The sequence below is a fragment of the Abramis brama genome (assembly GCF_963993115.1).
Source record: "Abramis brama genome assembly, chromosome: 9".
Lineage (NCBI taxonomy): Eukaryota > Metazoa > Chordata > Actinopteri > Cypriniformes > Leuciscidae > Abramis > Abramis brama.
In genome coordinates, this window is record NC_139971.1 from 39,740,813 (window position 1) to 39,765,352 (window position 24,540).

At 36.9% G+C, this 24,540-nt stretch overlaps 1 protein-coding gene across 2 annotated transcripts in view; it reads left to right on the forward strand.

The window, feature by feature from the left end:
- Positions 1 to 24,540, forward strand: part of b3gat1a (beta-1,3-glucuronyltransferase 1 (glucuronosyltransferase P) a) — an 88,961-nt gene that overhangs the window by 58,275 nt on the left and 6,146 nt on the right. The window contains exons 4-7 of one of the 2 annotated variants that reach the window (XM_084123801.1): positions 8,315 to 8,457; positions 10,913 to 10,984; positions 11,075 to 11,583; positions 19,249 to 19,545. In XM_084123801.1, coding sequence (XP_083979927.1) covers positions 8,346 to 8,457; positions 10,913 to 10,984; positions 11,075 to 11,583; positions 19,249 to 19,545 — 990 coding nt within the window. In that variant the 5' untranslated portion in view covers positions 8,315 to 8,345. The remainder of the gene's footprint in view (positions 1 to 8,314; positions 8,458 to 10,912; positions 10,985 to 11,074; positions 11,584 to 19,248; positions 19,546 to 24,540) is intronic. The other variant, XM_084123802.1, reaches the window with a different exon arrangement.

The following is a 24,540-nucleotide window of genomic DNA, read 5'->3' on the forward strand; positions in this document are numbered from 1 at the left end:
TTCTACAATGTGAGATCACAATATAAGGCACAAACTGATATGTAATATTTTAATATCCAAATAAATGTGAGCACTGTGCATTTGTACTAGAAGATATGCATTCATTTTGCGTTAATTTATTAATTTGTAAAAAATTGTAATTTGTTCATTTTACATTATGTGCTGTTGACTTCCGCCTTGTTCACATTCTTGCACATGGCGATTCAAAAGAGAACTTTTGTTTTCCTTTTTAATTTAGGTATGATAGAACTGTTGCAATTATTTATTTTGACAACTAATATAGAAAGTTAAACTTTTTTGACAAACTCGGAATTGGTTGAAGAGTTCATTGATTATAAAAAACGCATTGAAGGTTGAATAATCTTTGGACTACAATATTTATCTGCATGCTATCTCATCCATGAAGATGCAACAATGTAGAACAAGCAAGTTGAACTTTAGCTATAGTGTGTGCCCTTTTATTACTATTTAATTAATTTTAATATGAGGTGGTGGGTAATAATAAAAAATATATAAAATTCACTCAGTATTCCATGATTCCTAATTCACTACTAACTCAATTACAATTAAGTACAAATTAACTTTATTCAGTTGTGTAGGCACTAAAACAGTCCAATAAATTATATTCAAATTATTTTTTATCAAAAAATAATTAAGATTTCTGTGCCACCCCAAACTGGTTGCTGGCCCTTGCCTGGCCACCCCTATGAAAAAATCCTGGCTCCGCCACTGCTTATATGGTTTAACCCTTGTGCATTGTTTAAATTTACAACCTTTCGTTATGTTTGTGGCTGAAAACAGCCACTACTTTAAACTGCTGTAAAAATGTATCAGATAAATATTTTTTTCAAATTTTTTTGCATAAATCTATTAATCAACCTCAGTCCTGCTCAAAAATACTAAATGTTTAAAAAAAAATCAGGATTTTAACTCTTTAATTGCCAAATTTGTAAATGATGTCACTGATTTGGAAAAAAAAAACACAAAATGACTAATTTTCAATATAAAATGTGATTGTAGACTGGATTTTTTTTAACCTTTTATCACAGTCTTGGACATGTCAAAGATTAGAAACAACACTGGTTTTGATGCATTGTTAGTTTTTGTGCAGCATCAGATTTTAACTTTTTCTCCCTCATTTACTGTTCGTGGCTGTTTTTGCCCCATTGACTTCCATTATAACCACATTTTTTGATTGCAAAGCCATGACACCATATAATCATGCATTTTTGATTGTTGGTGGTTTTCCCTGTTGGGAAGAGGTAAAATTTGTAATTTTTACTGTTGATAACCAGGTGGCACCATTAACCCTTTAGATAGGCCTGTGCAAAAAAAAGCTTAGTTTCTGGCTTTTACATGGAGTTATATGGAGTTTATATGAAGTATAATAGCATAATAAAGTGTGTGTGTGTGTGTGTGTGTGTGTGTGTGTGTGTGTGTGTGTGTGTGTGTGTTTGTGTGAACTCACCTTGATGCGTCTGAGAAAATCAAAATATGCACCTCAGCTCTCAGAACTACATGGAGTAAACAAAAACAAAGTAAGTGTATTTCTGCATCTGCTGCCTTTTGATGGTGAGAAATGCAGACTAAACAAACACAAAGCATGTGGATTTAAACGTGTGCATGCAAGCCTGCTGGTCATTTGATGGTGAGAAGAGCAGCAAGCAACATGAGAAAGGGCTTGACTTGTAGTGAAGTTTCAGAGATGATTATGCAGCCTGACCCCTCCAGCAGGATGTATTGTCTTCCCCCTCTGACACCACAGACTCAGGAGAGTCAGATCCTGATTTGGATGTGGCACCCTCATCATCCTCTCTAGCTTCCACTGAAGGCGAGGAGGATTCGGAGGATCCTGGATCTGGGTGGATTGGGAGAAACGGCGAAGTGTGGTTTTCCACTAACGCGGAGACAACTCCCTTTCTTCAGCCTGCCAGAGGCGTGACTCCAGGGCCGACGCGCTATGCCATCACAAGGCATAGTCATACATGTTTGTATGACTGTACAAACATGTATGTGTTGACGCAAGTCATGCTGACAATGAGGTCAATCATCTCCTCCGTAAAAAACAGATTGAACACGGAATCCATGTTCTGGACCCTTGTGATGGCATAGCGCGTCGGCCCTGGAGTCCCGCCTCTGGCAGGCTGAAGAAAGAGAGTTGTCTCCGCGTTAGTGGAAAACCACACTTCGCCGTTTCTCCCAATCCACCCAGATCCAGGATCCTCCGAATCCTCCTCGCCTTCAGTGGAAGCTAGAGAGGATGATGAGGGTGCCACATCCAAATCAGGATCTGACTCTCCTGAGTCTGTGGTGTCAGAGGGGGAAGACGATACATCATGCAGCTCGCTGGAGGGGTCAGGCTGCATAATCATCTCTGAAACTTCACTACAAGTCAAGCCCTTTCTCATGTTGCTTGCTGCTCTTCTCACCATCAAATGACCAGCAGGCTTGCATGCACGCATTTAAATCCACATGCTTTGTGTTTGTTTAGTCTGCATTTCTCACCATCAAAAGGCAGCAGATGCATAAATACACTTACTTTGTTTTTGTTTACTCCATGTAGTTCTGAGAGCTGAGGTGCATATTTTGATTATCTCAGACGCATCAAGGTGAGTACACACACACACACACACACACACACACACACACTTTATTATGCTATTATAATCCATATAAACTGCATATAACTCCATGTAAAAGCCAGAAACTAAGCTTTTTTTTGCACAGGCCTATCTAAAGGGTTAATGGTGCAACCTGGTTATCAACAGTAAAAATTACAAATTTTACCTCTTCCCAACAGGGAAAACCACCAACAATCAAAAATGCATGATTATATGGTGTCATGGCTTTGCAATCAAAAAATGTGATTATAATGGAAGTCAATGGGGCAAAAACAGCCACGAACAGTAAATGAGGGAGAAAAAGTTCAAATCTGATGCTGCACAAAAACTAACAATGCATCAAAACCAATGTTGTTTCTAATCTTTGACATGTCCAAGACTGTGATAAAAGGTAAAAAAAAATCCAGTCCACAATCACATTTTATATTGAAAATGAGTCATTTTGTGTGTTTTTTTTCCCAAATCAGTGACATCATTTACGAATTTGGCAATTAAAGAGTTAAAATCCTGATTTTTTTTTAAACATTTATTATTTTTGAGCAGGACTGAGGTTGATTAATAGATTTATGCAAAAAAAATTGAAAAAAATATTTATCTGCTATATTTTTACAGCAGTTTAAAGTAGTGGCTGTTTTCAGCCACAAACATAACGAAAGGGTAGTAAATTTGCCCACAGTGTACTGTTGAGTTTTTGAAAAATTTCAAAGCATTTTCCCAAAATATGTGTCAAAATAAGATTTGTCACCAAAATTCATTCCATTTGCTGAAACACAGAGAAAGTTATGGCCAAATTTAGACTAAAAAATACCCCGTAGTGGATGAAAACATCCCCAACAGCACATAAGGGTTAAATTTAAGGATGACAACCAAAGCTGTTGTTAGGAGGATGACTAAGGGTACGTTTACACGACAACGATATGCTTAAAACTGAGAAGTTTTCCGCGTAGACGACACCATTGACAAAACGATCCCCATTCACACGGATCCGCGAGAACGACTAAAAACGCTGTATTCTGCAGCCAGGTCATTAGATGGCAATGAAACTCTATAGACTGAACAAAAAGCATGTGCCCGACCGTCATCGTCTTCAGAGATTCGCGTTTTTGTTGTTTACACTGAGACCATTTTCAAAAATGTGCACTTTGAAACCCGTTTTCAAAAGTTTGTGTTCTGAGGCACCCAACATGCCATTGTCGTGCATGCTAGTGCGTGTTTACATCGAAGCTTCTGTTAGTAAATGAAGATATGATGGATAAACCCGTGGCTTAATTGGATTCTTGTTGTGTCAAAAGTGATAAGACTTTTCAATTTTATTGACATTACCTTCTTTGATATTACTTTGGTCACAGTCACTATGTTGCTGGTAAGAGAATACAGGCTCGACTCTTGTCGCACGTTCATAAAGACGGTATTCGAGATACGCTACTGTAAATTGCTTTGACATTTCAAGTCTCACACCTTTAAAGGGGTCATCTGATGCCCATTTTCCACAAATTTGCGGACGGTATGATTCTTTACAGTCTTCATGTAAAGTTTGTAACATACTTTGGTTAAAATTCCTCAATGGTCGGAAAAAACACCCCACCCCTCCATGGGTCAACACAAGACGTTAAAGTGCTGCCATGGCAACCTACCTTGATGGACAGAATACAAATGGCTGAGGGCGGAAATATGCTAATACTGGACAGCAGTGTTTATGCTTTTTGAGGATTTAAAAAAAAAAGGAGTGAATGGATTTTTGTCATTCTATGGTGGTTGTGTCCACACACTGCAAAGACAAATTTAATGCAAATACCATATAAAAGTGAATTTTGCATCTGATGACCCCTAATGCGGTTGTCAGTCCAAAAAAGAGAAAATAACAGTGTGAACGTAGCCTGGTAAGATGTAGCCTGTAAGTAGCTAAACATTTAATATTTGAGAAAAAGTAATATCCACCGATGCAAATTACTCAACTAGCTATCATTTACAAAAGTCATGCTGAAAACGTGACGACGCAAGTTTTGCGTTGCGTGCTGTGTGCATACTTTGATATAAACAATTAAAAAATGTTTGCCCATCAATCATAAAGGACTCATGCTTTCTTAGTGTACTACTCTTGTACGTTAAGTAATCATCTTACCTTGATGGCAATCGTCATCCATCAAAACATGTTATGAAGTCGATGAAACGACGATGACAGCTGTTTGTTGACGCTCTTATTGGATATTTTCTGTTTAGTTCTTCTGTGGTTGATGGAGAGGTGGGGCAGAGCAGAGTATTAATAATCATATATGGTCAAATATGGCCTAATTTGATTTTCTTGATGCTGCAGTCAATTATGCACCGGTCCTCCTAGCCCACTGATCTATATAATGTCATTCTATATGTCCTAGCCGCATAACAGCAGCGCGCTCGTCAACGTCAAAATGATTGAGAGGGCCATTGGCCAATCAAGTCATAGAAGGCGGGCTTTAAAATTTAAACCAATAAGAGCGGGAATTCTTGTGCGAGTCGCGATTCGATGCTTTGCTTCGGTTGTAACGGTCAAGGTAACGTAGCTATTCTAGCTAAACATTTAATATCTGGTAACTGTTTTACGTAGCACTAATTAATGTACTGTGTAATTCATATGTTACAGTAAGAATCATTTCGTCGTTTGCAGCATATTTTTCAAAACATTAAAGAGGTAATGTGTGCGTATTGTGAATTAAATTAATGAACCTGCTTTTAGAAAATGATTAATAAATGATTCATAAACTCAAAGTGGCTGAGTTATCATCATCGCATGTTGCTGTCACTCAAATGTTTTTACGTTGAATAAGTTATATAGCCTATAAAATACAGTGTATACAAAAAAATATTTACTTACTAATAAATTCTACTTACACTACCGTTCAAAAGTTTGGGGTCAGTAAGATTTTTTAATGTTTTTAAAAGAAGTATCTTCTGCTCACCAAGGCTGCATTTATTTGATAAAAAACAATAAATAAAAAAAACAGTAATATTGTGAAATATTATGACAATTTAAAATGACTGTTTTCTATTTTAATATATTTTAAACTGTAATTTATTCCTGTGATCAAAGCTGAATTTTCAGCTTCATTACTCCAGTCTTCGGTGTCACATGATCCTTCAGAAATCATTTTAATATGATGATTTGATGCTCAAGAAACATTCATTATTATTATCAATGTTGAAAACAGTTGTGTACAAATTTTTTTTTCAAAATTCTTTGATGAATAGAAAGTTCAAATGAACAGCATCTATCTATAAATTACAGGAACGTCTGTCTGTCTGTCTGTGTGTGTGTGTGTGTGTGTTATTCGCATATCTCTCGAACCGTTTGTCCGATGGATTTCAAACTCGACAGGTGTCTTGCTACGGGCACGAGTGCAGTGCCATGTTTGACGTTGTTTGGATGATGCAAAAGATATTGTTAAATATATCATTTTTAGAAGGTTGTGGTTTAAAAATAAACATTCTGACATAAACACTCAGTCAGCTACACTGTTTACTTCTGAATATTATAGTTTGGTTCCAGAACGTGATAAATCCATTTTGATTAATTTGAGTAAAAATGTGTTTTCTTTACCAAAAAAGTGGCAAGATGAAAACCACTATTTTCTGTTTCAAACTTTCACATAGCATCTTTAGGTTATAATATCATAAAAAATTCAAATCCAGATTTGGATTTTCAAAGATCTACTATAAAAACGATTATTTTCCCCCAAAAATGCAATAAATTCATGACACTTTTTTCCCCAAAATGCTATCATATTGAAACTGTTGAAATCAGCCATCACTAAGAAATATCTCCTGAACTTTTTTGACGGCGATCAGCTCACAAAAACTGATTTTGCACGGGCACTTTACACTGCTCCCTGAATCGACGCGCTTTTTCATTTGTGGATGTTAACTGAATCTGTAAGTCAGCTATGCTGTTTACGTCTGAATATTATATTTCATTCTGGTGCGCTTAAAGTTATCGCTACTGTGTAATAGTAGCCTATGCTATTCACCAACTAAACATATCCTATTCAATGCGATCACAGTCTCTTTCACGGCCATCATTTGTAGTTGCCTATTCACAGACTGTTTCCTCGAGTTCACTGTGTGCTTTCTACCATGCACAAATAAAAATGTCACTGAACTTTTGCTGTGTAATTGTAACAATGAGCACTCAAACACACCAAACCAACAATTACTAAAAACACTCAAATCCAGATTTTGCACGGGCATTTTGCACTAGCACTTAGAAGGTTGTGGTATTCATAAACACTCAGCTACACTGTTTACTTCTGAATATTATAGTTTATTCACAGCCATCATTTGTAGTAACCTAGCCTGCTCCCTGAATTCAATGTGTTCACAGTCTCTTTCACGGGCACCAAACCAACAATTACTAAAAACACACACAAAAACTGATTTTGCACGGGCATTTTGCACTAGTTTATTTAAAATAGAATATTTTCTAACATTATAAATGTCTGTAACTTTTGATCAGTTTAACTCATCCTTGATGAATAAAAGTATTGATTTATTTATTTCCCCCAAAAATAAAAATAAAAATCTTTCTGACCCCAAACTTTTGAACGGCAGTGTTTAATGTTACAAAAACTTTAGATTTCAGATAAATGCGGTTCTTTTGAACTTTCTATTCATCATAGCATCATGAAATAAAAATGTAAATAACTGTTTTCAACATTGATAATAATCATAAATGTTTCTTGAGCATCAAATCATCATATTAGAATGATTTCTGAAGGATCATGTGACACTGAAGACTGGAGTAATGATGCTGAAAATTCAGCTTTGATCTCAGGAATAAATTACACTTTACTGTATATTCACATAGAAGACAGCTGTTTTAAATTGGAATAATATTTCACAATATTACTGACTGTTTTTGTTTGTATTTTTAATCAAATAAATGCAGCCTTGGTGAGCAGAAGATACTTCTTTTAAAAACATAAAAAATCTTACTGACCCCAAACTTTTGAACGGTAGTGTACATAAAATAATCTTTATTCATTTAATTTTCTTCTTTGAACAAGAAAATGTCTGCAGCCATTGTGTTTTAAAATGTCTGTGCTTAATGAGTATTACATTAATGTTTATAAAAGTGTTCAAATGGTACACCAAATCTTCCTAACATAATGGCTAACAGCAGGTTTTCCTGATCTCTGCTTTATGGTTATTCATTTGCTTATTTTAAAATGAAGGGAAAAAAAATAATAAAAAAAATTGGAATACACTTTGACAGACAGTCAGAAATGCATGAAGGTATTAAGTCATTCAGTGCTCTGAAACCAATAAAAAAAAAGCTTAAAATCAATCCTATACAGTTCAAATCAGCTAGGTGCAATGTGGTTTCTCCTTGTGGACCTTGTAATCTAATTTTGTGTTTGTGCCACTTGGTAGGTAGTTCATCTGTATTTGTCAAACCAGTGTAGTGCATGCACTAAATACTGTCATTTGGCTCTACCGATACATAAAACTGCAAGTCATCAGCAAAAAAGATTTCCTTTCATGTGTATAAATTATAATGCCTACAGGGATCATACACAATCTTTTCACCTACAATTTTTTTGTATGTTAAGGCTTTGAATAACTTATCTATAATGCTTCTGTAATGTTCAGTAAAGTTATATTTTGGACATGGACATGTGTCTCTCTCTCTTATTGTCTGACTCTCTTTATTTCCGTCTCAGGTAATGACCAGGCATAGAACCAACCCTGGAGATGCCGAAGAGAAGAGATATTCTTGCCATCGTGTTAATTGTGTTACCATGGACCCTCCTCATCACTGTGTGGCACCAAAGTGCAATTGCCCCCTTGCTTGCCATCCGAAAGGGTACCAGCCTCTCTTACATATAATGATATGTCCTGTTGCAGTGCCAATTTTGTTATCAGTCAAAATGGGAAATATCTGCACAAAGCCTAATAGAGTCTCTGATGAACTCAGCGAGTCGATTTATTTGTGCTCACTTGAATGTGGTCATGCTAGAAAATAAATTTGCATATCATTATTCACAGCAAATTTATTTTTTAAAAGAGCGTTAAAAAGGAAGTGCTAAACAATATTTTATTTTCCTTCAATACAAATTTGTTTTCTCTCTAACCAACCACAAATCCGTGAGTTGAACGAGTGGACTTTGTCTTTCAGCTATGTGCCATTTCATGTGAACTAATTTAGAAAAAAAATCATTATGCATGTGGATAAAAACAAATCCCACTTTGAGTTTGAGTTCATGAGCCTCACTTTAAAAGTCCACTGACTCCAATGAAATTACCCTGCAGCTTCTCATTTATTCAACTGCAGAAGATTTCACCAATAAAACCACTCTCTGAGGAGCATTTCTGGAGGCTCTAGGTCAAAATTACCACTTTGCACGTCTACAATTTATTTTAGCTCCCACATTAAAACACTTATTTAAGTGGATGATTCACATACACCAGCTGTACACTGCCCTGTTATTTATGGGGCATTTGGGCCAATCTAATGCTTCACAACAAACAACTAGTCATTGACCACCCTTAACTCAACCTACAGGGAGATCCGTAGGACACCCAGCATTTGAAGATTTATACATCTATATATGCATGTCAATAGCATAAGCTTATGGAGATTTACAGATGTGAATTCATGGAACTTATCATGAAGCAATTAACGTGGGTTTGTATGATGCCTAGGAGGCAGTGAACATCTGGACTGTTAATGGAGTGCGCTAATCTACTGGTGCTAAAATGTCTGAAGTGAGAGCAGGGCACTAATTGACCAGTGATAAAGATCTGATATGTGAGGTGCCACCATCATTTCTGCCCTTAATGAGCTATCAGCAGGATTGTGCTGGAACTCCCCACACCATCATTTTGTGAAAATATTGTAGAAGATATTTGGTAACACTGTAATTAATTTAGCAGCATCATTCCTGCATGGTCATTTAAATCGCAGAGGTTTAACAGAATTGTTCAGCCAAAACTGAAAATTCATTCTTTCCTGGAACAAAACAAATTAGCAATTTCGAAGAATGTACCATTATGTCCTAAAAAGCTCAGAAATTACTCAATTGACCTCTGCTGTTAATAGACTGACGCAAAGGTCATTCAGCCCCAACCCCAATTAAACGCATATGAACCAACAATTCAAGCCTTGCGTTCAAATATGCTAATTTTAATACTATATAGGTGAAAAACAGTATGTGTACATGTATCCTAATTTTTTTGTTTTCATTAAACAGTAGGCGAAAAGTACCCAGATGATCTACTACTACATAGAGATTCAGAAGTGCACATCAAATGGACACTTTACTATACCATGAGGCCATGGTAGAGGATGAGAATTGACACCGTAGGTCACATGAGAGTGACAACATGGCAGATGTAGATTCAAACCAAATGTAGTTCCTACTATACAGAATGCGATTTCAGATGCAGTTAAAGTTACTAGGTTTTTAAGGTCATAAGTATGTTGCCATGTCTCCAATTATGTCTACAGGCCTGAAGAGTTTAGCTCCAACTTTCTCCAATACATCTGCCTGTGTGCTTCTAGCAGTCCCAAAAACCTTGTCTAGCTGGTTCAGGTGTGCTTATTTAGGGTTGTAGCTAAACTCTGTCGGCTAAACTCTGTCGACATCATTGGAGACCTCTGCCATAGACATTGGAATTGTTTCAAAACCATGTTTCTCCTTAAACAAGTAGTTCTGTTTTAATGTCAGATTTTTTTTTTTTTAACGACTTCTGCTGATTACAGTCATTTTTTAGAAGAATTCAAGAATATTAATAAGCAGCATTATAGTTGATCTCCCCCTTTTACACTTTTATTTAAAATGCGTGATTATACATATTTTAAACCGCTCAGGTTGCATTCCCAGTCTTTTAAGGCCAAACAATTGCTTTATGTGAGAAACACCAAATTTGATCATCCACCGTAACACTCAAATCCCACGAACATTTATGACTTGCTGCCTAAAGAAGCGCTTCCACAGCTTAGAAGCCTAATGCTATAGTCATGACTAAAGCGAGTCATATTGACATTACTGGTGCTTTTATTAGCATTAATACACATTTATATTAATGTGCTTTTATGGTGATACTTTGTATGCCAAGATATTCTCCAAAAATTTTCCTTTTGCTCTTCACGAAAGAAAAAGTCATACAGGATTGGAATGACATTTTTGTCTGAACTATCCTGTGAAGAATTCAAGAGCAAATCATACAGAACCTGTGCTTTATGGGTTTGAATCAGTGCTATAGAGTAATGGTATTATGATCTCCTGTATTATGGTTCCTGCTCTCACCCTCTCCAGTCTGTCGCCATCTAGTAAAAGAGATCTTAATCATACCAGAGCGACTTACCATCCACCGGCAACGGCTAGCAGGTACTCCTCTAAGGTTTGAGGCATGCGTCAGACATAAAGAGAGCAGCCTGGAGTGCGCTAATGTCTTAATTCTCTGTCTCTGTCTGGCAGATGACGGGACGGAGACTAGGCATGAGAACAGCCCAGCCACGGACTCAAAGGAATACTGCTCACAGGACAAGGACATAGTGGAGGTGGTCCGTACAGAATATGTGTACACAAGACCTCCGCCCTGGTCCGATGTATTGCCCACCATCCACGTCATTACCCCGACATACAGCCGCCCGGTGCAGAAGGCAGAGCTAACGCGATTGGCCAACACCTTCCTTCATGTGCCCAACCTGCACTGGATCCTAGTGGAGGACTCGCAGAGGAGAACCCCTCTGGTCACGAGGCTTCTGAGGGAAACAGGGCTAAACTACACACACCTCAATGTGGAGACCCCAAGGAACTACAAGCTGCGAGGGGACACGAGAGATCCCAGGATCCCACGTGGCACCATGCAGAGGAACCTGGCTCTGAGATGGCTACGGGAGACTTTCAACTCCAACAGCAGCCAGGCGGGAATCGTCTACTTTGCAGATGATGATAATACGTACAGTTTAGAGCTGTTTGAGGAGGTGAGTTAAGACGGGTGTAAAAGTCGCCTCCATCTGATATTCAGGATACATAAATTGTGTATTGTCACATCAGTAATGGGTGTGTTGGTAAGTGACTGCACTTGTAAGTAGTCTTACTCCATTGATTAAATAATAGCTTTGTTTGAGTGCTTCAAGTGCATGATCATTTGACTTAGCGTATTACATTCCCATTCCCATATATTACATACTGCAAATTATCATCAAAAAAAGCAAAATATTCATTAATTTAAAGTGCCCCATTATGCTATTTTAAAGATTTCTAATTTACATTGTTTATATAATTTACATGAATAACAGTGTTGAGGGTCAAAGTAGAAGTTGTTCGCGGGCAACCAATGTAGACGATAGGTTGGCATTATGCACATTTGTTTAATTTTTACGTAGGTATTACATTTACATTTATGCATTTGGCAGACGCTTTTATCCAAAGCGACTTACATTGCATAAGGGACACATTTACATTATTATCAGTTCTTGCTTTCCCTGGGAATCGAACCCATGACCTTGGCGTTGTATATAGGCATGTATCAGGAAGTGAGACTGGATTTTTCGGCAGTTCAGAACTGATTCTTTCTTTTAGGAGACAATAACTTTATTTGTCATGCACTTTGATCTTTAAAACTTTACAGAGCTTTTACAACCACAAACAGATTTATTTACGGCATAATAGCGGCACTTTAATTCCTAATAGTTCACCCAAAAATGAAAATTATTTCATAATTTACTCACCTTCATGGTTTTCTGTTGGAAAAATAAAAAGAAGGCATTTTAAAGAATGTTTCAGCTGCTTTTGTCATCATGATGAATGTCAATGGCTCCAATAAAGGACATAAGAGCGTGAAAATAATCCATATGACTCAACCGCTATTCCAAGTCTTCCGAAGCAACAGATAAACGGGTATTTAATGAAATCAAAACATTGATCAATGCACTGACTAAACATTCTTCAAAATAACTACTTTTATGTTCAACAGAAGAAAGAAAGTCATAAAGGTTTGGAAAACACGTTTGGAAAGTCGTACAGGCTTTGTACAACATGGAGAAAGTCATGGTTTGTAAATGATGACAGAATTTTCACATTTTGGGTAACACTTACTCGGGTCTTGTAATGCTACAGGTAGGTAAATACCTGTCAGGACTTCCTTCATCACATGAAACACTTTCAAATCCCCTGAATTTTGAGACGCTGCTCTGAAAAGAAAAATCATTGATGGTGGGTGGTGAAAAATGATCAGGCACATACTTCTGAAACACTGGCAGCTAAAGACACAAGACTATAATTAGGGTTGAACAAAAGCTGCCATTTTTGTTGATATATGTGGGTTGTACATTTTAAAAGATTAATATTTATACTTAACATACTTTCAATTGCATGGTACTTTGCAATAACATGCAGATTTTGCCTTTTAAATTAGGCCTGGCCTTTAATAATACACATATAGTACCATATTAATATATAACATGATTTCTTATGATGCTGACATTAATCAGTGCTGATCTATAGAGCCACATAATTACATTCTAATTTTATTATAAATTTTAATGTGGGAGAGACTATGAAAATCTAGCTTCTTAACTTAACTTTCATTGAAGTTAACTTAATATTGTATTTTTGTTTGATGCACATTTTCATTTTTAAACAAATTAGTTTGAGATCAAACAATAATTGGCGGACTCCCTGCCGTACCGCCTCAGATCCCCTATGGACTGTGGACTCTGTTGAAAAATCCTTGTTCTGAATATTACATTTTAGAAAACGTATCAAGAGTTTATAATTTAAATATAATGTATTTAAATAGCAATATTCCGAAGATAAACTAGTTTCAACCCCACTCTGGGCTGTTCTTATCTAACTTAAAAGAGCCATTGTTGTGTGTGGCCTAAAATCAGTGACCTACAATGAGAAAACATCACACAGAAGAGCCAGTAATACCTTTTACCTTTTGAGATGAAGATATAGTAACAGTTAATGAATTATGCATCTGGCCTTGTTTAAAACAACCATGCCTGCCAGTGTTTATTAATTATTAAGCTCTTATTAAAAATGCCTAGGCAGGCACTCTGAACGAAAGGGTTTATTTACAGAGGCTGTGTATTTTTACCCACAATCTCCTGGCTTTCTTTTCCAGTATTGACTCTGCTGTAAGTGCTCTGAGCTCAAGGGACACAGGCCACTTTCCCTCTCCTCTGTGACTACTTTGACTTGACAGAATCATTTCAACATGTCCTATTCTGAATAATGAGTCATCTGCATGTACGTCTAGGTCAGGCCTTCTCCCAAAAAGGTGGATGAGAAGAAAGTCTACTCTGTAGAAAAATAAAACAAAACATACAGTAAAAAAAAAAAAACAGCATAGTATGTGGCAACTGTACAAAACACAGGAAAATGTCACTTTATAGGAGACAGCGTCTCTACATCTTTGTGATTCGTCTCCCAATGCAATACTTTATCATCTGATGCTCGTAAGGGTCAAAGTGTTGGAAAGATCAATTAATCACAGACTAAACAACTGACCCACTCGGACATCAAATCACTTTTGGTCACGTGATCGACACCGTAATCTAAATGACACATTCATATGACACGAATTTCCCATGCGATGCACTTTCTAAAACATAATGGCAACTATACATTTGCATGTACAAATACTCTTATACCGTGTGACAAAAAAGTGTGTATTATAAACACAAATTTAATTGATCAAATTAAATAATTAGCATCAATACAGTAGCAGTATAGTAGCCGAAGGGATAGTTCACCCAAAAATGAAAATTACCCCATGATTTACTCACCCTCAAGCCTTCCTAGGTGTATATGACATTCTTCTTTCAGACGAATATAATCTTGAGTTATATTAAAAAAATATCCTGGCTATTCCAAGCTTTATAATGCATTGAATGTAGGATGAGATTTTCATTTTTTCATTTAAAATATGATCTGGTATCATTAGTATTGTCACCAGTATGTTCAGTGTGTTTAGTATTCATGGACTTAGTTTATCTTCATTAATCTCAGTTCCTTTGTTGAGATCCCGCCTCTCCTTGGTCGTCATGGTTTCTGTCATTATGAGTTCATGTGTATCAGCTGTGTATCATTAATCACCTCGTTTGTATTCACTACTTAAGTTTCTCCTTCACCGTCATTCAGTGTCTGGTCACGTCTGAGTTAAGTGTGTTTTGCAGCCTGTTCGCCTGTCATTTGGATTATTGTTATTAAAGCTTCATGTTGGAACCTTTTTCATCTTCGTTTGTTTACCTACAACTACCTGTGACAAGTATTCAGCTGACAGTCTATTTTATGCCTGTTATTAAAGTAAATGTTAAACCTTAAAGGTCCCATTGCATGAAAATTTCACTTCATGAGGTTTTTTAACCTTAATATATGGTCCCCCAGTGGCTAGACGTTTTGATGGGTGTAAACCAAGCCCTGGGTATTTTTGAGAAAATGAAAGCTCAGACGGGCGAATCTAGAAATCTTCCCCTTATGTCGTCATAAGGGGAAAGGTTACCTCCCCTTTCTCTGCTGGCTAGGGCTGGGTACCGAGTTCGATACTTTTTAGGTACCGAACGAATTGCCTCGATACTATCGAGTATCGAAAAATGACTTGTTTTTCGATACCTAAGGGGTTAACTCGTCAACGTCAGTGCTCAAACAAATACAAGCCTAAAGTCGCTCACGCACATACCCGGTACAAGCAAACTCCACACACGAGACGCGCGGAACTCTCTGCGCACATACTCATATGAGACGCGCGCGCGCACACAAACTGTCAACGCACATTCTTATGAGACGCGAGCACACACACACACTCACAATACCCTAAAGATGTGGAAAAGTCGATCAAAAGTGTGGCTACATTTCTCCAGGCTCGATGCCAACAGCGCGCGATGCAGTATTTGCGGTAAAATAATTGCTGCAAAGACGGTACCACGACAAATATGATGAAGCCCTTGACAGTGCACGGAGTAAACATAAGAGCAGAAAGTTGCTCCGTCTTTGACTGGTAAATGAAGAGATACCTTGTTGATCACTCTGACAGTGTTTATATTACAATAATGACCTACTGAATGTACACTGCCGTTCAAAAATGTGTTGGTTGGTCAGATTTTTTTTTCAGTAAGCATTAAAGTGATCAAAAATGACCTTAAAACGTGTAATGTTACAAAAGATTTCTGTTTCAAATAAATGCTGTTCTTTTGAAATTTTTATTCATCAAAGAATCATGAAAAAAATTATCATAGTTTCCAAAAACTGTTTTCATATTTCTGAAGGATCATGTGACACTCACTGTAAAAAAAAATTACATCCCCAAGTCAAAAATTTCAAGTGACCGATAACATCTAAATTTTTCAATTAGTCTGACGTATTATTTCTCATTGAGCCAATGTTAACAGACTATTGCAACAAGAATTTCACTTGGGCCAATTTAAAAATTTAGATGTTATCGGTCACTTGAAATTTTTGATTTGGGAGGGTTAGAATTTTTTTACAGTGCTGAAGTAATGATTTTGAAAATTCAGCTTTGACATCACAGGAATAAATTACATTTTGAAATATATTCAAATAAGATTTTAAATTGTAATACTATTCCACAATATTACAAGTTTTACTGTATTTTTGATCAAACAAATTCAGCTTTGGTGAGCATGAGCTCTTTATAAAAAAAATATGTTGTTCCTTATGTATATGTATAAGGAATATTTTGTTCCTTTGTCCTTTTTTTGTTCCTTTGTGCACTGGCTAAGGAGCATGAGTCAAACTGAAAAAATAAAACCAAAGTTTTTCTGAGGTAATGTGTTATGTAATCTTATTAAAATGGATTTCATAAAATTGGTATCGAAAAAAGTATCGTTCAGGAACCGGTATCAAAATCAAGGTATCGGTATTGGTATCGAAATTTTTTGAACGATACCCAGCCCTACTGCTGGCCCGCCCATGAGAAAATGAGCTGCGCGATATTGGTTTTTACTCAAGAGACATCATGGCTTGCAAACGAGCGAAGCATGGCAGTTGCTCAGTGTTTGGATGTACAAATGAACACAAAAGTATTTTTTTAGTTCCTTCATCCGAGCCTCTGAAGAACCAGTGGGTTATGTGAATTTCTGATGTGTAATTGTTCAAGTTCAGACAGATAATCTTTCTCTCAAAGTCGTTCAATACTGTTCATGCATCAGTAAATCAAGCCAGTGACTAAACGATCAACTTCACGTCATTTCTCTTAGTAGGATGAATATAATCTTACTTAAACTGTGATTAATATATATACAGAAAGCGATCAAAGAACAATCCCTTTCCAATCGCCCAAGCTGTCAATCACACAGCGCGAGTTTATCTGGACACTTGCCAAAACTCGTTATGAAATCAATGACGCTGTTACACTGCACAACAAAGCTCTTACTGTACTTACCTCATGTTTGCATTGGTGAAATCATTAGTGAGAGTGCAGAAACTGCGTTGCAATGATAAGATCTTCATTCACGTGATCAACAGGCTGTTATCTGCTCAATGCTCATCACTGCAACCTTTTATGTGATGGGAATAGATCTAAATACTTAAAAAAAACTTCTCACGATTCGTTAATCCCGATAGCTGTAATAGTAAAAACGTATAATAGCTGTAATAGTAAAAGTTTTCGAGAGAGTTCCACATGTAATGCTAGATATTTCATATGCAAGCATGTCAGCCAATCACAGCAGTGGGCGTTTACACTGAAGTCTCACAGCAGACACGCCCCTTCAAACAGAGCGTTCAAATCAGAGGCTAAAATCAGGCTAGGAAAAATGCCTTTTATTTCTAAATTATAACAACTTTTGATCTAAAAAACATACTAACATTATAAGGGCACCCCAGGAAACATTCTAAAATAATAAAATAATCCATGCAATGGGATTTAAAAGAAACATTTGCAATCAATAAATTTGTATTTACTGGTAAAGCACCTTTTACAATAAATATAATTCTAAGATATTACTGTTAATACTGACAGCCCTAAACAAAACAAAAATATTTTTCTATATTTCTCTCAAGTTTTCCACAGATTGTCTTGTGCCCCATTCTGACCCAATTTGAAAACGCCTGTGTTAATGCAAGCATACAAAAATATTATTATAATAATTAAATATAATAAGTTGCTTGTTGAAAGTAAAAATCGGAAACCGCGTAAATGTCAGATTGAACAAGCGATTCTAAAACTTTGCTTCTCATGGTATAAGTCCACTTCACATCACCATCTATTGGTTCTCTCCTTTTCCTCAGTTCAGAAATCAGCGTGAAGCACTTTAAATGTGAGGCAAAAAGCAAAAAACAGACGTTAATAATGTGAAACTAGGGCAGCCTTAGCCCTCCCCAATGACAGCTAGTTTAGAAAAGATTAATGGCCGGATCTGCAACGAGCATGCATCCTTTTCAACAGTTTCCGATTCCAATTGTTTTTGTTTCCGCCAACAGGTACAGAAAAGGTCCCTCTCTTTCTTTAATGAAAAATGGCAGTGGCACAATATAATATTAGTAGCTCACGAAGTAATCAGATTGAGGGTGACATTTTGGCCAGGACTGTTCACTTAATGCCTGATATGTTGGGGAAGGGTCACAGTCAATTACGTGAGCCAGATTTAGATCAATGTGGACAGCCTATAACAGTTCAGTCAGCAAATCCATCCTTTACATTTAGCTTAGCCTTAATTTATTTTTTCATTTTACAGCGAGTGGTTTTCGTAAATTAGAAAGAGACAGTGTAACTTTCAATCTAATCCTTCTGTAGTTCTTTGTAAAAGCTCCCCTTGGATACAGTGGAAGATGCATTATGGGTATAAAGACAACTGCTCGTCTGGCCCGCTCTAGCCTTCACTATTCATTAGGCAGTTTCCTTTTATGATGTGGACCACTTGCGCTGGGTGGCACACAAAGCATTTGGATGTAGAAGTGAAGGGAGCGTTTGAAGCAGGAAGATTAAAGGCGGATCTGTCCCTCTTTCTCTTTCTTGCTTATTCTCTGTTTTTTCAGTGTCTCGGCTCCAATCTTTGTTCACCTCCTGTGACCTGCTCAGGATGAATCCCGCTGTTATTATCTATTTGTTTGTATGTGAATTACCGCACTGTCCAAAACATGATCTGCAGTCCTGAGGTGTCTAATCAGACCTGTGCCTGTGCTGCCACTTAGAGAAAGCTCACTATAAACAGCAGCTGAACAGCCATGGATATGATGAATGTTTTTGTGGCATGTTTGTACAACAGGGATGAAAGTGCCCCGGGGTACTTTATTTCAGTTCAAAACGCAAAACAGAAACAAACTTTCCTAAATACCTGTTCCTATGTCCCTGAAAACAGTGTGATTTTCCTGATCCATTCTTTCATACAATAAAAAAAAAATTACATTTTAGGAAATTACAGATTTATGTAGCATATGTAGCTGATATGTAGATAACATAATTTTATAATTTAGCTTTCCAGTATTGATGGTGGGGAAAAAAAAATGTTTTATATCATATATATATATATATGAGATTCAACACTTGATGTAAAACATATATATATATATATATATATATATATATATATATATAAAAAATCAGATGAGGGTTTTGTACCCTAAAGAACAGTAACAGAACAAAAAGATCTAATCTATAATCTCTCTCTTTTCTGCAGATGCGATCAACTCGTAAAGTATCAGTGTGGCCTGTGGCGTTTGTTGGAGGTTTACGGTACGAGTCTCCAAAGGTTAATGCAGCAGGAAAAGTGTATGGCTGGAAAACAGTATTCGACCCTCATCGGCCCTTTGCCATCGATATGGCAGGGTTTGCCATCAACCTGCGGCTCATTCTGTTCAAGCCTCAGGCCTACTTCAAGTTACGAGGGGTGAAGGGAGGCTACCAGGAGAGCAGTCTGCTCAGAGAGCTGGTTACTCTCAACGACCTGGAACCCAAAGCGGCCAACTGCACTAAGGTGAGGAGATTGACATTATTTACTCACTCTCATGTCGTCGTTCAAAAACCATATGCAGTAGGGCTGTCACTTTTTATTCGATATTCGAATATGCATTCGAACATGACGTGAAATATCCGTAATCAAACTATAAATAAACTATCCGGTTTTTAAAGTGCCATGTGTAGCGCCTTTTTTACAGTCTATAATTAGACCATTTGTTTTTTATTTTATTGTTTGCCATCTCATCCAGTAGCAGGTGCTCTAAACGTATTGTAGATTAGGCCTATGAACAAATCAAGCGAATAATAGCCAACAGCCACCCTGTTTTGAAAATGGAAGATAACACACAGAACGGCCAGCCTGAGCGGACAATTCTACCCCAACTCATCTAAAAAGTAGTGTCTGGAAATATTTTGGGTTCTACACCGCAGATGGTAAAGTAACCGTTAAAGATAAGGTAGTTTGCAGAATTTGCAAAAAAAAAAAAGTTTACTTACTAGGGGTGTGCCATATCATACCGTCCACGATAATACCGGTATAAATTTTTACATGATAAAAAAGTGTCATATCGCGATATCACTGATATAGCGACGCAATGACGTATGGCGCATTACGTTCCCTAGCACGCACAACAACACCTGTCTGAGCGCGAGAGCAGCAAGTCAGCCTCCAATGACGATTTAGTACCTAAAAAGGAGCTACTTCAATAGTATTTAATAATTCCCGCAGGTCTACCACTTATAGTGCGGGAAATTCCCCCGCAAACACTGATTCACTTTAGCATGTACATTGTATGAGTAGCCTAAATGAACCCACACAGATTCTAAAATTAAATCAATCATTTTAAAACTTTCTCCAAGACGCAATTTTACCAACCGCGTGAGTGTTCAGCGGTGCCGCCGCCGCGTCTTCTCTCTCTCACTCTCAAAATGGGTTGCTCAAGTCAATCGTCGAAACCACACTCTTGTGTTTAGCAGTAAGGACATGACGGAATTGTCTTTTTGTCACTTGCATCGTAACTAAAGTTTATAATTTTCACTTCTTTTTAAGTCTTATCAGTTTAAACATTTGCGATTTTAAACTATTCAGTACACTCGCGCGCTCTCTGAGAGATGTTTACTCTGCGTGCATCATTAAAGCCGTCTCACAAACAGCTCGCGAGTAACAAAAGTTCTTTTTTCGCCGATTATATCGCTTTAACGGGGTAAAATAGTTATAGTGACGCGCCGTTATATTTCTGACGTACGCTTCTCCGAGTCCAAGCGCTCGCGCTATTTCTGACAAGGGACAGACACAGGTTTGCATTTTGCATAAATGATCCCGTCGCTTCAATGTGTTCAATATAGACAGCCTTTGACTGTTATAGCGTTGTAGACACGCGGTGTAAGGCAAAAATTAGGAAATAAAAAGCACGATGGAATAGTGCCAGTCAGAGAGGCCGTTATGTCAAATACAGTAGTATACTGCAAATTTAAAAAATACAGTAAGTCTCTGTATGTGGTGTTTGACGTCACAGAAAATTCCCATGATGCAATGGGAGTCACAGTGATTTACTGTAAAGAGAAATAGCAGTATAATACTGGGTGATTTAAAGTAAATAACTGTAGAAATTACAGAAAAGTCTAACAGTGTTGTGTAAAAATTCCGGTCATGGTTAGTATATTCGTAAACAATCGGTTATGTCCGAAATAAGCATAAAACGCGCGTGACAGTGTGACCGACAGTATAATGAAAACAGTAATGGATCCGGGCACTAGCTCTAAAAGTGACAGCAGCCATATGTGTCTGTCATTAATGTTGTCGTCAAAACAACAAAAGATAGCTTTCATTGTAAGGAATCAGAATTAATAGCCTATGTATTTAATTTAGTCAGGACTCAGGACTATCAGTGTTATTTATTGATTACCTTATTCAGTTTCTGTAGCATTTCTGAATACTAGTGTTAGACCTACCCCAAAACTTTTCTCTTTATTTGTATCTTTATTATTTTGTATATTTTTTTTGCTACTTTTTTCAATTTAATTCAAAGATTGAAATCAAGCTTCCTTGTGTTGTGTAAACTCTTGAGTGAGCAAACATTTAGGTGAGATAAATGTAATAAAAAAAAATTATCTACATTTTTTTTCTATATCGTCATAAATATCGTCCGCAAATATTCTTGAAATATCGTGATATAATTTTGAGGCTATATCACCCACTCCTATTACTTACGCATCGTTGACATCCAATCTTCGCGCTCACCTGTCGAATTACCGTCCAAATGAGGCAGCGGAGTCAGAGACACAGCAGACGGCCAGAGCATCGCCAGGCGTCTAACATCGTATGACTGCATGCTTTCCTGCACAACCGGTCAGCAGCTTTTTTTCCATGTAGCCTAATTTTGTGATTGGCTATGCATAGTGGCACTTGATAACCTTTGATGGCACCTTGATAAGTTGATAACCTGCTGTTTCAAACATTAAGTCAAACATTTTTTCAGACAGGCTATGGCCTGAGTCCTGTTTATGACTGTCAGACTGTTAATAAATTTGTGATTGAATCTCCGTTACGGTAGCCTGGCTAATGTCAGACCAAGTCTCATTTGAGACTTGGTCTGGGAACTACATGTTCATTTTCTCATATTTGAGGCGTGGTTTACGAATGCCCAGAGCCGTTTATTGGGCGCTATGAATGTCTATCAAATGCGCCTGTACGTAGCTCATAGCCAATCGCTTCAATTATACCAGATGACGTATGTAGAGCGGCAGAAATTCGACGAGGAAAAAGACGATTTATTTGTACACGATGGCGTTTAGCGAATATTACCGTTTGTGCAAGATAAACATGAGGGTAGAAGGTAACGTCGAGTCTGATGCCATGTTGGATCCATAGATATAAACAAACTGCTTCGATGTCATCATCGTCTTGCTGCTCCCTCCCCGTTCTGTGATTGGTTCCCTTTTTCAGGGGAAAATCTGGTCCATGGTGTCCAGGCTGCCTAGCAGCGTGAATAAAATCGCGCTGCGAGCAAGGCAGCATGGGGAAACCCAGGCTACCGTTACGGTGTTTTTTTTTGTAGATATTCAAATATATTAAAATACATTGCTTGATATTTGATATCCGTTCGAATTTGATTTTTCTCAAAAGTGACAGCCCTAATATGCAGTTTTTCCAGTAAAACACAAATGGAAAGATATTGTTTTCTTTCATAAAATGGGTCTCATTCAGTATGCGTGTGTATGCACAAATGTGTGCATGAAATCTGCATACTAAAACAATTCATGTTTCACCAATAACTTTCATACTCAAATTTATTTAGATTTCATAAAAGAAAGTGTTGGAAGTGGAACAACATTCTCTGAGTGGCCTTATAAATGAAATTGGATATTTCATAGGGGTGGGAATCTTTTACCATCTCACGATTCGATTCGATTCCGATTCTTGAGGCCACGATTCGATTCAAAATCGATTTTCGATTCAAAAAGATTTTCGATTCAAAACAATTCGATTTTATTCATAATGATTTCTAATCAGGTTTCTGATCATGATCTACTCTCATCTGCTTTGCAATACAGAATGACAAACGGAGACATTAAAGTGTCTTTAAGTTCAATTCTCAGGGAAGTGCCTTTTATCAAAAACATTGAAAAAATATTTTTACTTGGTACTTTTAAAGCAAAGTATTTATGATGACCCATAACGAACTTACTTCCAATACTTCCTATATTAATTGTATTAATAAAACAAATGGAAGTGATTTGGCAAGTCAACTGTAAGGTTACATTTGCCAGCATATGTCCCAACATTGCTGAGAACCAACAGGAAAATAAATGTGTGCCTGTACTAGCAGCATACTTGTAGTAAATTAATACAAACTTCAGCATATTCTGAATCTCTAGCATTTAATAATAGACTTCTAACCAACATCCTCTTGTTATTTCCAATGAGCAATATAATCCTTCAGACAAAAAAAAAACATTTTGCTGTAGCAAATTCACAAACAGTTTTCGTTCAAAAATATAGAATTATGTACCAGAAGCTATCATAACGTATAATGCTTGTGGACTTATGCATATTCTGAATAATTAGTAACATACAAAGTCGCTCTTGACTTATACACAACTAAATAATAAAGAGTTATGACTTGAAATGTTTGCTGTATACCACAATCAAAAATAGCAAAGAAAGTGAATGAACATTCTGCAGAGAGTAACTTAGTCAAAATGTAACTTTTTGTGACTGGCATTGCACATATTGCATACAGATCAGATCGGTTTACACAGCATATTGATGTGAAAACTAAACAATACAGAAATTAGCTCTCATACAAAAAAATACTAAATAGATCACAATGAAATTGCCAATGTTCCATTCGTTAGCTTTTAACGAAGACATTCTCTGGTGCCGTTCGAATTTGGCGCTCAGCCATCATGCGTCTGTTATGTGCGCGTCCCAGACTGTCCGCGCACTGCACGTCCGCTTCAGAGTTCCGCCTTTTGCGTTCCTTCAATGTTACGTTATTAGATATTTTTTTTTTTTTTTTTTTTTTAGAAAATCGATTTTTGACATTTGTGAATCGATTCAGAATCGTCCACGTCCCGAATCGCGATTCATCTAAGAATCGATTTTTTTTCCCACCCCTAATATTTCATGCATAGACATTTCATCTTAAATATATTTCATCATATACAGTGAAAGAGTGCTGCGTTATAGCTCGAACTGCGAGGTTTCTTTGTATAACAATGCAGATACACACGTACGTATGTTCAGCTGGCTAATGAGAGGTGTTTATAAAAGGTGTTTATTGGGTTTTAACTGGTTTGCTGACATTTTCAAGATAAAATCTCACATGCTAAATAATCCACACAATTATTAGTGAATGAGACCAAGTGGTTTTCATGTCTTTAGCATTTGGAATGTTATAGAGCTGATTAAATAATGAGCTTTTATGTTTAGTTTAAATACTCATTTAATACATAGAGCCAAGTCTCTCTCTTCTAAAAGACACCCAAGGACAACTGTTAAGAAAAACTA